The sequence below is a fragment of the Perognathus longimembris genome, chromosome 10, assembly GCF_023159225.1.
Source record: "Perognathus longimembris pacificus isolate PPM17 chromosome 10, ASM2315922v1, whole genome shotgun sequence".
Taxonomy (NCBI): Eukaryota; Metazoa; Chordata; class Mammalia; order Rodentia; family Heteromyidae; genus Perognathus; species Perognathus longimembris.
Genome location: NC_063170.1, coordinates 68,313,988 through 68,327,131, shown reverse-complemented (window position 1 = coordinate 68,327,131; position 13,144 = coordinate 68,313,988). Strand labels below are relative to the sequence as shown.

General features: G+C 59.9%; 1 protein-coding gene across 2 annotated transcripts in view; it reads left to right on the top strand.

Moving 5' to 3' along the window:
• Atp2b2 (ATPase plasma membrane Ca2+ transporting 2) overlaps positions 1-13,144 on the top strand; it is a 118,716-nt gene that overhangs the window by 96,417 nt on the left and 9,155 nt on the right. For both annotated transcript variants that reach the window (XM_048356234.1, XM_048356233.1), the window contains exons 13-19: positions 4,619-4,860; positions 5,323-5,557; positions 8,684-8,863; positions 9,035-9,122; positions 10,334-10,440; positions 10,620-10,811; positions 11,394-11,607. In XM_048356234.1, coding sequence (XP_048212191.1) covers positions 4,619-4,860; positions 5,323-5,557; positions 8,684-8,863; positions 9,035-9,122; positions 10,334-10,440; positions 10,620-10,811; positions 11,394-11,607 — 1,258 coding nt within the window. The remainder of the gene's footprint in view (positions 1-4,618; positions 4,861-5,322; positions 5,558-8,683; positions 8,864-9,034; positions 9,123-10,333; positions 10,441-10,619; positions 10,812-11,393; positions 11,608-13,144) is intronic.

Below are 13,144 nucleotides of genomic sequence, written 5' to 3'. Positions count from 1 at the left end.
TTTTCCTTCTGTCTTCTGGGCCTTCTAAAAATAACCCAGGGGCTTGGGATATGGCCTAGTGGTAAAAGTACTTGCCTTGCATACATGAAGCCCTGCGTTCGATTCCTCAGCACCACATATATAGAAAAAGACAGAAGTGGCGCTGTGGCTTAAGAGGTAGAGTGCTAGCCTTGAGCAAAAAGAAGCCAGGGACAGCGCCCAGGCCCTGAGTTCCAGCTCCAGGACCAACCTAAATAAACAACCAGTTCAAGGGGCCTAATCCTAGCTACTTGGAAAGCAGAGCCTGGAAAATTGTGGCTTGAGGCTGGGCCCAATCATAAAAGCGTTCAAGACTCCATCTCAGTCAGTGGCTGGGTGTCGGGGCCGACTGCCACCACCCCAGCTGAACGAACAGGAGCATCGCAGACCAGGACCACCTGAGCAAAAACGTAGACCATGCCTAGGAAAGAACCAACGCAAAAGGGCTGGAGGCATGGCCCAAGTGGAAAAGAGCCTGCCTGGCAAGCAGGAGGCCCTGGTTCAAGCCCCAGTAACCACCGGAAAATAGAAAGAAAAGGGCGCGAGATGAGCATTTGCAGGAGCAGGCCGGATGTGTCTCCATGTCACTCACACACTGGCGCCTGCCGTGGCCGCCCCTCGCTTCTCTCTGAGACACAGAAATGGGGAGACACCTGTTTCAAGTCCCAACTCCGGTTAATGGAGGTCAGATCCACGTGTCCTGACACCCGCCGTGGGAAGCTCTGAGGTCCCCACGCAATCACCTACTTGTGTGAAACCCTCGCAAGCCACGGGGCCTCTATGGTCGCTGAGCCTCTGCTTTCCAAGCGACCCTGTCCCTAATCACAGTGCTGAACGCTTGCCCTGCGCGGCGAGGCTTGTGTGCACCCCGATTCATCCATGAGGACCCAGAATCTGGGAACCGGAGAGCAGACGGTCCTGCGCTACCCTCAGGCCAGGCACATCCAATAACCTGCCGAGCGTGCTCCGTGAGGCGGCTGGAGGATTGGGGTGGGGGGCGCTGAGTGCAGTCGTGAGCCCCAGATTCACTTCCTCCTCCTCCCCCTCCTCCTCCTCCTCCTCCCCCTCCTCCCCCTCCTCCCCCTCCTCCTCCTCCTCCCCCTCCTCCTCCCCCTCCTCCTCCTCCTCCTGCTCCTCCCTGTGCCCCCAGCCACAGGAGGGAGTTGTGCAAGGGCTGGGCGCGTGGAAGCAGCCGGCACCCCGGGCCCCGTGGGGAAGCCTCGCCCTTTCCTGCCCACGCGCGTCCTGCGTGCCCCAAGCGCCGGGCACACGGGCTTCAGGGGCCTGAGCCCTCCTGTGACGACGCTGAGTGACTGAGGGGCTCGCGTGCAACCCCGTGAGTGCAAGTGGGGATGTGTGTGTGCGTCAGCCACGGAGCGCAAGCCAGCCTCTCGGGGCGGCGGGCCCGGCTCCTGAATGAACACAGCTGCCTGTTGGGAAGCCCCGGGTCCCCGCAGGGAGCCCCCCACCCCCCGGGAGCCCCAGGCGGCAGGGAGGCCCCGCTTGGCGAGCCACAGAAGAGGTGGCTGAGAACGGGGTACGCCGGTGGCTGGGACGGCCGTGATCCCAGCACTCTGAGCCCAGGGACCAGGCCCCCCCCCCCTTGAATAAGCCTCCTGGTCCGGGCCACCCTCTGAGCCCAGGCTCTGGCCAAGACAGGGGGTTCAGAGGATGTGGAAGGACCCGGAAGGAATCCGGCAGGATGTGGGGATCTGGCAGGTGGAATGTGGGGACCTTGGTTTTCACGCCACGTCAGGAGAAGTGAATTCCCAGACAAGGAATTCTATGTTGAATGGACTTCACACTTACACACACACGACACACACTACCACAACACACAATACCTGCGCACACACATACTACCACAACCACCACACACACACAACCACCACCCAATACACTACTTCTAGCCAGGTGCCCGTGGCTCACATCTATAACCCTACTTAGGAGGCTGAGATCTAAGGGTCAAAGTTCAAAGTCAGCCCGGACAGAAAATTCCAGAGATGCTCATCCCCCAGGGATGGTCAGATCTCAGCCTCCTGGGTGAGCTAGGATTACCGGCGTGAGCCACCAGGCGGTTCCGGAGTTTTCCATAGCAACCTTTCCTGTGGGTATGAGGTTAAAAAAAAAAATCCCTAGTATATATCAGGAACTAGCTAGTAGATAATTATGGATTGTAGTGCGCTGTTCTTCAGCTCCCCGTCCACGGATCTCAGCTGTCGCTGGCTAGCACCGCTAGGCAGAGCATGGATCCTTCTTTCAATATGGTGCCCAGGGCTGCACCAGGCACTGCCAAAGGGCTGGGCCCTTGAGCCAGGAACTGTCCTGGCCACGGCTCTGAGCTGAATGGGGCTCTTGGGGGGGGGGGGGGGGAGAAGCCAGCCACCTCCCTCTCTCGTTCCCCCCCACACTCCCTCCCCACGAGCCTGGTACAATACCAACGCCCCAACCGCTGTACGACGTGGGCGCCCCGGAGATGAAAGGCTCTCAAAATTGCACGGCAAAAGCACAACCTCTGAGTTTGTCAAGATAAAAAAAGCCAGAAGAGAAACGGGGGGGGGGGGGGGGGGGGGCGCCTGCTTCCTAGTAACGCGAGCTCAGAGCTCAAGTTCACAGGAACAAATTGAATTACGGGGGAGACAGCTCTGCCATTTGCCACTATGAATTGTTGGAAATCCTTTTAGAGGAAAATTAAAATATTTCACAGAGGGTAATAAAATGCCGGTGTTTTGCAGGCCTAACTACTCAGCTCTCTGGGGCAAATAAGTAATTAGGCATTTTTTATTTAAGTCCTCCTGTGTTGTCATTTTCTCTGGGGCGGGGGAGCTATTGTAGAAAATCACCAGAAAGTTAGTTATTAAATTGAGTATGTGTATTTGTTTTTAAGTACAGCACGCAGCTGACAACAGAGGCAGAGAGAGGCTCTTGACATTTCTTTCCCCTCGAGGGCAGGAAACAGAAAGCAAGTGGAACTGGCCAGAGCCGGAGACGGGAGGCGGGAGGCTGAGATCTGAGGATCGAGGTTCAAAGCCAGCCCGGGGAGGAAAGCCTGTGAGACTCTTGTCTCCAATGAACCACCAGAAAAGCCAGAAATGGGGCTGTGACTCAAGTGGCAGAGTGCTCGCCGTGAGCACAAAAGCTCAGGAACAGAGCGCAGTCCCTGAGTTCAAGCCCTGGAACTGGCATAAGGAAGGAAGGATGGAGAGAAGGAAGGGAGGGAGGGAGGGAGGGAGGGAGGGAGGGAAGAACCTGGAAGTAGGGAGCCCGCTGAGGTGCTGGGTGCTGAGAGCCCTGCCGGGCTCATGACAGAGGACCTGTCCTGTCCTGTGCAGCTCAGCCAGCCATTGTCCTGTTGAATCTGCCTCCTTCCTGCCCAGGCCGCTCTGCTGACCAGTCTGAAGGAGGCTGGGGGGTGGGGGGGCGGGGGGGTGCTGAGGCTGATCTGAGACCCGGGCAATGCGTGGGGTAGAGAGGCCTCATGATCGCTCTTTATGTCTCAGCAAAGCCTCTCCCGGCTTGGGGTTCGTTCTGGCAGCCCTTCCCACTCCCACGCCACCCCCTCCTGCCGGCTGCAAGTCAAGTGCTGCGCGTGGGTGGGCTTGCTGAGAGCAAGAGCCAGCTTCCCACGGTGTCACACTGCGTGGTTCCGCGCATAGAGCACGCCTGGAATGACAAAAGCAGACTGGGGGTGTAGCTCAGCGGTAGAGTGTTTGATCCGCACGCCCAGGACCTGGGTTTGATTCCCCAGCACAAGGGAACGGGGCAAGGATCTAGAGGATAGGTTCTTGTTGGCCAGAGCCAGTAAGGGGGGCAACTGTGGGTGTAGAAGAGCAGCTCGGGGACGCCAGTGACAAACTGTCCTCTATCTTGCCATCGGCAGAAATGCGGGGGTCTGGGTGTGATGCCATTCTGGAGAACTGAAATCCTGAGTTCAGTGGCTCACACCTGTAATCCTAGCTACATGGAAGACTTAGACTGGGTGAACTGGGATTTCAGGACAGCCCAGGCCAAAAAAAAAAAAAAAGTCTGCAAGACATCTCAGCCAATGGAACCCGGGCAGTGTGGTGCGTGCTGTCACCCAAGGACACAGCAAGCACCAATGAGACGACAGCAGTCCAGGTCTGCCTGAAGGATGAACACAAGAGGCCAGAAAGGGTTGGGGCTGTGGCTCAAATAGTAGGAGTAGGGGCTGGGAATACGGCCTAGTGGTAAAGTGCTCGCCTCGTATACATGAAGCCCTGGGTTCGATTCCTCAGCACCACATATATAGAAAAAGCCGGAAGTGGCGCTGTGGTTCAAAGGGGTAGAGTGCTAGCCTTGAGCAAAAAGAAGCCAGGGACAGTGCTCAGGCCCTGAGTTCAAGCCCCAGGACTTGCGGTTGGAGGAGTCGAGCACTCCCTAGGCCAAACTCCGGCATTGCCGCGATCAGAAGATTCTACACGGCAGGCACGCGGCCGTGTCCTGTATCACTGTGTCTTCTGGTTGGAAATACCATCACTCTCGTAAAGCCCATCTCGCATCCAAGGCCGGGCACGGGGGACCCCCAGGGGTTCTACCGAGGTCCTGCCTGTGCGAGCTACCCCCCTGCATCTCTCTGTAGCCCCCAGAGAAGGAGGGCGCCCTGCCCCGGCAGGTGGGCAACAAGACGGAGTGCGGCCTGCTGGGCTTCGTGCTGGACCTGAAGCAGGACTACGAGCCCGTGCGCAGCCAGATGCCGGAGGAGAAGCTGTACAAGGTGTACACGTTCAACTCCGTGCGCAAGTCCATGAGCACCGTCATCAAGATGCCCGACGACAGCTTCCGCATGTACAGCAAGGGCGCCTCCGAGATCGTGCTGAAGAAGTAAGCGGCCAGCCCGGTCCCCTTTCTGGGCCTCAGTTTCCCCACTTGCATATGGAAGGGGCTGTGTATTCGAATCACCCTACAGAGCTTCTTTAACAAACCCCTGAGTCCTGGCCGTAGCCCACCAGGTTAGGACCCAGAGGACAAGGCTCACACGTGGCGTTTAAGTCCCCCCCACGCGCACACACACACACTCACACGCACAGCCCTGCCCTGCAAGCAGGTAGAGCCCCGCTGCCAGCCTCCCTTAGGGCTTGGCGGGCTGTTCAGGTTGTGGCCGCTTTTGTAGCGGAGCAGTACCTGCCGCCGTCGACAGGGGGCGCTCTTGCCCGCACCCTGCCCTTACACCTGCTTCCAGCCCCGGCCGGATGTGCTGAGGCATTGTGGGAGGGGGAGAGGGGGGGCCGCTGGGAGCCCCCAGCCAGACCTGATTCCTCTCCCCTCCCTCCTCGCCCTCCCCAGGTGCTGCAAAATCCTCAGCGGGGCGGGCGAATCCCGAGTCTTCCGGCCCCGGGACCGGGACGAGATGGTGAAGAAGGTGATCGAGCCCATGGCCTGCGACGGGCTCCGGACCATCTGCGTGGCCTACCGCGACTTCCCCAGCAGCCCGGAGCCCGACTGGGACAACGAGAATGACATTCTCAGCGACCTCACCTGCATCTGTGTGGTGGGCATCGAGGACCCCGTGCGGCCCGAGGTAGGCACTCAGGAGCAGGGACCGGGCCGGGGCCAGGGCCCCGCCAGCTGAGGGGCGCGGGATAAGCTCCTCCCCCTCCGGGCCTCGGCGTGGCTGGAACTGTCAGGAGAGCAGCGGTCTGGGGCTGGCTGGGTTGTCCGGGGGTGTTTAGAACCCTCGGAGTCATAGACAACGGCTGTCACCCAAAACAACAGATGTTTCAAAGCCTTTCCTTCATGAAAATAGGAAGCGCCCATTTCCCAGGCTGCTTTTCCTCAGTGAGAAATATTTGGGATAATTTTAGCAAAAGAAGCTACTTTTAAAAGAAAAGGCCTCGTGGGGATTTTATGTGTCATGGAGAGTGTGTTTCAATCAGACTGATGGGTTCGGGGTTTGAGTTTTCGGGGACCCCCGGCGCCCAGAGCAGTCGAATGCTGAATGAGTGAATGAGGGAGCCATCGGAGAGAGTCCTGACAGACTGGGGGGGGGGAGGGGGCGGGAACCGCTCCACGAGCATGCGGCCAGCGGAGGGAGGGCAGTCCAGTGGAAGAGACAGAGTGGGCAAAGGCAGGGAGACAGGAAAGGATGTGTGCTCGTCAGCATCCCGCTACCGTAACACAACGCCCGTGTCATCGGCTCACAAGGACGGATGGATGGGCAGTCTCGGGGGGGGGGGGGGGGGGCCCACGCACCGTCAGTTGGCCCATTACTTGGGCACATGGTGGTCCAGAGCGCATGGCAGAGGCTCAGGTCAGAGCAGGGAAGTGAACGGCAGGAAGCCAGAGAGCGTCTTCCCAATGACCCTAGACCTCCGCAAGGACCCATCTCTTAAAGGGCCCGCCACCTCCATGGACAAGGCTGGATGGCCACAGGCCTCCTTGGGGCTATTGTCGGGGTCTGGAAAGAGCCCTCTTGTATTGGCTCTTGGCCACAAGACACAGGCCACTTCTGCCGGTGCCACAGCGCTGTTCGCAGAAGCGACAGGTGGAGAGGACAGGGACTTGAAATGCTGGAGGTCCTGCTGGCCTAATTCCCTCCATCCTCTCCATGTCTGTGAGCTGGGCCCAGCCCTGCAGGACAGGGCTGAGCTGACAGCGCTCTGGGAGCAAGCACACGTTACCAGGGTGACCCACAGAAGGAGTGTAGCTTGTTTCCAAGGTGCTTGGGGTCTTGACGTTAGAAGGGCCTTTACTCCGTGTGACTCTGGCCCTGGGCATATGTCCTCACAAGTAGGTGCACACCTCTACTTGCACACCTCTGAGGATGGCCTGCTCACTCCCTCCAAGCTCTTGTTCTTTTACATAGCCTTTCATCTTCTTTTTTATTTGAGTGTGTGTGTGTCAGTACTGGGGCTTGAACTCAGCGCCTCGCTTGCTCAGCTTTTTCAGTCAGGGCTGGAGCCGTGCCTCCAGTTCTAGCTTTTTTGCTGGTTCATTGTAGATAAGAGTCTCACAGACTTTCCTGCCCAGGCTGACTTTGAACCAGGTCCTCAGATCTCAGTCTCCTGAGTAACTAGGATGACAGGCGCAAGCCATCAGAACCCGGCAGCCTTTCTTTTATTAGATAATAGGGTATTTGTTGCTCTGTGGCATACCTGTACTTCTTTTTTTAATTCAAGACAGGGTCTCACTCTATATCCCTGTCTGGCCTTGAACCCGCAATCCTCAGTGCTGAAGGCTAGAGGCTGTGGCAGGGACCGGAGGAATGGTAGATCTCCACAGCTAGGTTTTGAAACCAAGTCCTAATCCCACTGCTGTGGCTCCACAATTTAGGATGACTTGATTTAGGATTTTCCCACGTCACGAGGACATAAAAATGGTACACATCCACGGAAGTGGTGCTTCAGTTCTCGCTTGGATCTTTCCCGAGCTGGCAATATTGGGTACAATTCTCACTCAGCAGCGCCTTGCCAGCCGTGGGATCATGAGGGGAAACAGCACCCTCCTTAGCTGGGAAACTGGTGGTATTTTCACCCTATGGTGGCATCCATGCCACCAGCCAAGCCACTCAAACGGTGGAAGTTGTCTCTCAGCCCTGGGGGCCAGACGTTCCACTGGGATCCATCTGTGGGCAGGGCTGCTTCCTCAGAAAGCGGTGATGGAGGAGGAGTTCCAGGCTCCCCTCCTGGCCTCTCAGGGCTTGCTGGCCATCCATGTTGTGTCCTGGTGGGTGGGCGCATCCTCTGATCTTGGCCTTCGTCGTCCTGGGGCGTCTCCTTGTGAACATCTCTGTGCCCAAATCTCTCTTCATAAAGTCCTAAGGCGTAGCGATCCTTTTCTCCTGTGAGGTACATTCACAAGTGTGGGAGTCAGCTTTCGGGGTACCATCCATTCCAAACCACCCCCAGGTCCTCAGGGCTGTGATTTGGCAGGACAGGTGTGGGAGCCAGCTTGGTGAGCGGGGACTCGGACGCGTGCCTTGGTCTGTGTTCTGTAGGAAGGGCTGTGGCCAGGGGGGCCCAGTCTCCCCATCCTAATCTCTGGGTGAGGTTTACTGCCTTCGGATTGGCTGGACTGGGTCTGATCTGACCTGATTGGCCCAGACACCAGTCTGTCATTACAGTCAGAGAAGGCGGGAGCCACCCTTACTCTCACGGGGCAGTGGCCTATTTTCATAAAGCTTAATTGTTTTATTTCTTCTAACCAACATCACAGTCTATAAACAAAATATACCAGATGTAAATGTAAACGTTCCCAAATAAAGAAACCTGAACATGTAGAAAGAGATTTATCGTGGAGTTTGTAGACAAAGCCAGGCCATGCTGAGTGTCATTAGGTAAGTGTTCTTCACTCTTACCAGGGGTCAGGATCGAGGGGCGCTTGTTAGAGTCTTTCCAAAGTTCTTGCCCAAATCAGGATAACCAAGAGTTTTGTCTCAGGAGAGCTTAGCGTGGTCAGGAGCCCATGGCTGCCAGAACTCTGCTAATTTTGAGACCCGGGAGATTTAATCAGGCTCTGTGATCGACTGCTAATGCCTGCCATGGGCGTGGAATGGCGGCCGTGGCTCCTGGCTGGTTATCCAGTCCCCTTTCCCAGGCCCACCCCCCCCCCAAGGGCTCCATCTGGAATCCCTGAAAGTGAGGAGGGCCCGCCTGAGGTGGAGCCCTCCCCGTGGCCCCCAACCGCCCCCCCCGCCCACCCCGTGCAGGTCCCCGAAGCCATCCGCAAGTGCCAGAGAGCAGGCATCACCGTCCGCATGGTCACCGGCGACAACATCAACACGGCGCGGGCCATCGCCATCAAGTGCGGCATCATCCACCCCGGGGAGGACTTCCTGTGCCTGGAGGGCAAGGAGTTCAACAGGAGGATCCGGAATGAGAAGGGGGAGGTGCGTGTGTGCGGACGCGGCGGGGGGGGGGGGGGGGGGGGGCCTGGGAGGGAGGCCGGTCCAGAGACCAGCCCAGCATGCCGCAGAGAGCCCAGTGACTGCACCCTGTGCCTCAGTTTCCCTTTCTGACCCCATTGACCCGAACACAACCCCCCGCCCCATCCCTTCTAGGTTGAGCAGGAGCGAATCGACAAGATCTGGCCGAAGCTGAGGGTGCTGGCTCGCTCCTCCCCCACGGATAAGCACACCTTGGTCAAAGGTGAGCCGGGGCAGGCACGGGCAACAGGAGGCCCCCACCAGGCCCCCCTTCCTGGGACTTGCAGCTTCTTTGCAGGGAGGGACAGGGCCCCCCGGGATTCTCCATCCTGGGGACTCTGAGCCGCTCCTCTTTCTGCCCCGGGAGGTCTGCAGAGAGCCGGGGGGCAGAGAGCGGGTTGTGCGGCTCTCTGGTGGCCTCCTAGGAAGCAGTGGTAGTTGGCCCGCGCCGGTGGCTCACGCCTGTCATCCTAGCTCCTCAGGAGCCTGGGGTCTGAGGACCGCAGTTCAAAGCCAGCCTACGCAAGAAAGTCCCTGAGACTCTGTGGCTCAAAGGGGTAGAACACGAGCCGTGAACAAAAAAAAAAAAGAAAAGAACAACTCAGTAACAGCACCCCGGCCCTGGATTCAAGCCCCATGACCAACCACAAAAAAAGCAGTGGGAGGCCTGTCTGGGGTCTGGAAGTCATGGCTCACACGTTCTCTGTGGCTGCTTTGACGCCTTTTCATGCTGACGCGAGTCACTCTACACAGACCCTGCTCTCTCTCGCCGTCTCTGCCCGTGTGGACGCCATGGCTTGAACTCTGACCCGTAGCACTGTCGCCCAGGGCTGGCCCTCTGCCACTTGAGCCGCACCTCCCCCCTCCTAGCGTTCTGCTGCTTAACTGGAGAGAAGAGGCTCGTAGACTTTCCTAGCCGGGCTGGCTTCAAACCTCCGTCCTCACATCTCAGCCCCCGGAGTCGCTAGGATGCGGGGTGTGGGCCCGGGGCGCCTGGCTTACGCCTCCACAGGCCCCGGGGCCCGGGGGGGGGGGGCTGCTTAGGAGGAGTGGGGGCGGCCCGCCTCGGGCCTCTGAGCAGGCCCATCGGGGGCCACTGACTGGGGGGCGGCGTCCCCTGGGCACCGATGGGCACTGAGACCCTGTCAGCAGACACCAAACGAGGTGCCAGGATTGGGGGTGCCCAGGAAGACAGGAAGGAAGCCTGTGGAGAGAGTGGGGGTGCCACACAACGCTGAGGGGCTGTCGAGGGGGCAGGATGGACGTGGCCACAGGGAAACCCGGCGCGGGGGAGGGAGGAAGGGCCCCGGAGGCGGGGGCTCGCGGCACAGCGCGCCCCCTGGAGGCGCACGGCCGCGGCAACGCCGTCCGGGCAGGGGGGCTGAGGGCCCCGAGCGCACTCCCCCCACCCCCCCACCCCCGCCCCGCCCACAGGCATCATCGACAGCACACACACGGAGCAGAGGCAGGTGGTGGCCGTGACCGGGGACGGGACCAACGACGGGCCCGCGCTCAAGAAGGCGGACGTGGGCTTCGCCATGGTAAGGGGCGGCGCGCAGGCCCTGGGGCGCCCGGGCCAGAGGGGGGAGCGAGGGCTCCACGGGGGGGGGGGGGGGGGGGGGGCGGGGGGCCAGACGAGGCTTCCCGCCGGAGGGGGCGACGCCTGGGCCCAGCGCACGAAGCCGCCCCGCCAGGCCCCTGTCCCCACCCCCCCCCGCAGGGCATCGCGGGCACCGACGTGGCCAAGGAGGCGTCCGACATCATCCTGACGGACGACAACTTCAGCAGCATCGTGAAGGCCGTCATGTGGGGCCGCAACGTCTACGACAGCATCTCCAAGTTCTTGCAGTTCCAGCTCACCGTCAACGTGGTGGCCGTCATCGTGGCCTTCACGGGCGCCTGCATCACGCAGGTGGGCCCCGGGGCGGGGGGCCGGGGGGGGAGGGGACGTGCTGGGGTGTCTGTGCGGTGGGGGGCACGACGGGGCCCAAAGGGCTGGCGTTGGGCCTCCAGCCCCCTCCGCCCGGCCCCTGCTCCACTGCCACTACTCCAGCTCTGAGGGTCAGAGCCCGGGGATGGGGGTGGGGGGCTGTATGGGGGCCCCTTCCGCTCCCAGGGCCTCCCCCCCCCCGCCCGTCTGCGGGTGTGGTGCTCCCTCTAGTGGTGTATTGGAGATATTGCGTGGCAGCAGTAAGGGGTTTCTTGGAGACCCGCTAGGGAAACTGAGGTTTGAGGTCCTCAGATGAGTGGGGCTGTGTCCAGGCCGGGGGGTGGGGGGGGACAAGGTGTGGACAGGAGAACAGAGTGCTCCAGGGAGGGGGGGGGAGAAGATTCTGCACCCCCTCCAGAGTTGTCTAGAACATGCCAAGCACCTGCTGAGTCAGGGCAGCCCTGGCTCCGATGGGGATCTGCCGAGACCCCCTGTAGGGCTGCTCCCCTCCCGCCAGAGGCGGAGCCTCCTGTGACCCCGCTCGCCCGCCCCGTCCCGCCCCAGGACTCCCCCCTGAAGGCTGTGCAGATGCTCTGGGTGAACCTCATCATGGACACGTTTGCCTCCCTGGCACTGGCCACGGAGCCGCCCACCGAGACCCTGCTTCTCAGGAAGCCATACGGCCGCAACAAGCCGCTCATCTCGCGGACCATGATGAAGAACATTCTGGGCCACGCCGTGTACCAGCTCACCCTCATCTTCACCCTGCTCTTCGTGGGTGAGCCCCCCACGGAACCCACCTCCCGGGTGTGGCCCACACCCCGCCTTCTGGGCACTCCGCAGCTCAGACCCGGGGTCTGGGCTCACATCCGCCTCCCTGTGTCATTCCCGGGGAAACTGAGGCTTAGAGAGGCAGCATAGGAGCTGGAGGTGACACCGGGAGCCTGGGGCAGCGCTGGGCCCTGTCCCAACCCCTGAGCCGGGCACCTGCCCTGATCACAGCTGCAGGACACGCCACGTAAGCCAGGGCTGACGACCGCCCCAGTTCAGCCGGGGGGAGCTGAGGCAGGGGGGTGGCCCTCTCTGACCCCTTCCAGAACCTTCTTCTTACCCTAGGAAAGGCATCCTTGTGGAGCTTTCCTTGGGGAAAAGCCCAGGAACCCCTACAGGGGCCTCCGTGGCGTCTACCTCCTTCCCCTCTATTAGCTTCCACCTCTGACATGAAATTCCGGAGATAATGAACTGAGAAGCCGTTTGGGGACTGGGTGCCGGTGGCTTGCACCTGAAATCCTAGCTACTCATTAGAGATCTGAGGCTCACGGTTCAAAGCCAGCCTGGGCAGAAAAGTCCATGGGACTCTTACCTCCAATGAACCACCAGAAAACTGGAAGAGGCGCTGTGGCTCAAATGGTAGAGCGTTAGCCTTGAGCAAAAGAGCTCAGGGACAGCGGCCGAGCCCAGAGTTCAAGCCCCACGACTAACAAAAAAGAAAAGGATTTGGGCGGAGAGGGTCACAGTTTGGAGGATCCAATCCATGACCCTTTGGGCAAGACGACACAGCGCGATCGGGGCGTGTGTGTGGCGGAGGGAAACTGCTCACCCTGCAGCCAGGAAGCAGAGAGAGGTTTGGGCCAGGGCCCCACAACCCCCCTCAAGAACAGACCCCCCCACCCGGGGGTGTGAGATTTCCACCCAGCCCCACTTGTAAAAGCTCCCACCGTGTCCCAACAGTGCCACAGACGGGGGACTAGGCCTGTAAATACAGGTCTTTGGGGGTACTTGTGAAACCACGGTGGCCTCGCACAGCCATGCCTCTCCCTGTGTTGCATTTGGCAGTTTAGGGGTGTGTGTGCATGTGTGTGTGACATGTGTGTACGTGTGTATGTATGTGCCGGTCCTGGGGCTTGGACTCGGGACCTGGGTGCTGTCCCTGAGCTTTGTGTGCTCTTTCATGCCCGGTCACCTGGCTGCAGGTACCCATCTCCTCACACCTCCACACAGAAGGCAGAAGCGGGGGCTGGGGAGATGGCCTAGTGGCAAGAGCGCTTGCCTCGTATACCTGAAGCCCTGGGTTCAATTCCCCAGCACCACATATACAGAAAATGGCCAGAAGTGGCGCTGTGGCTCAAGTGGCAGAGTGCTAGCCTTGAGCAAAAAGAAGCCAGGGACAGTGCTCGGTCCCTGAGTCCAAGGCCCAGGACTGGCAAAAAAAAAAAAAAAAAAAAAAGAAGAAGGCAGAAGCGCTGGCCTTTCTTCGTGGAAGAGAGCCAAGCCCTCCCTCACACCAGACAGGCCTCCAGCATCCCAGAAGCCCC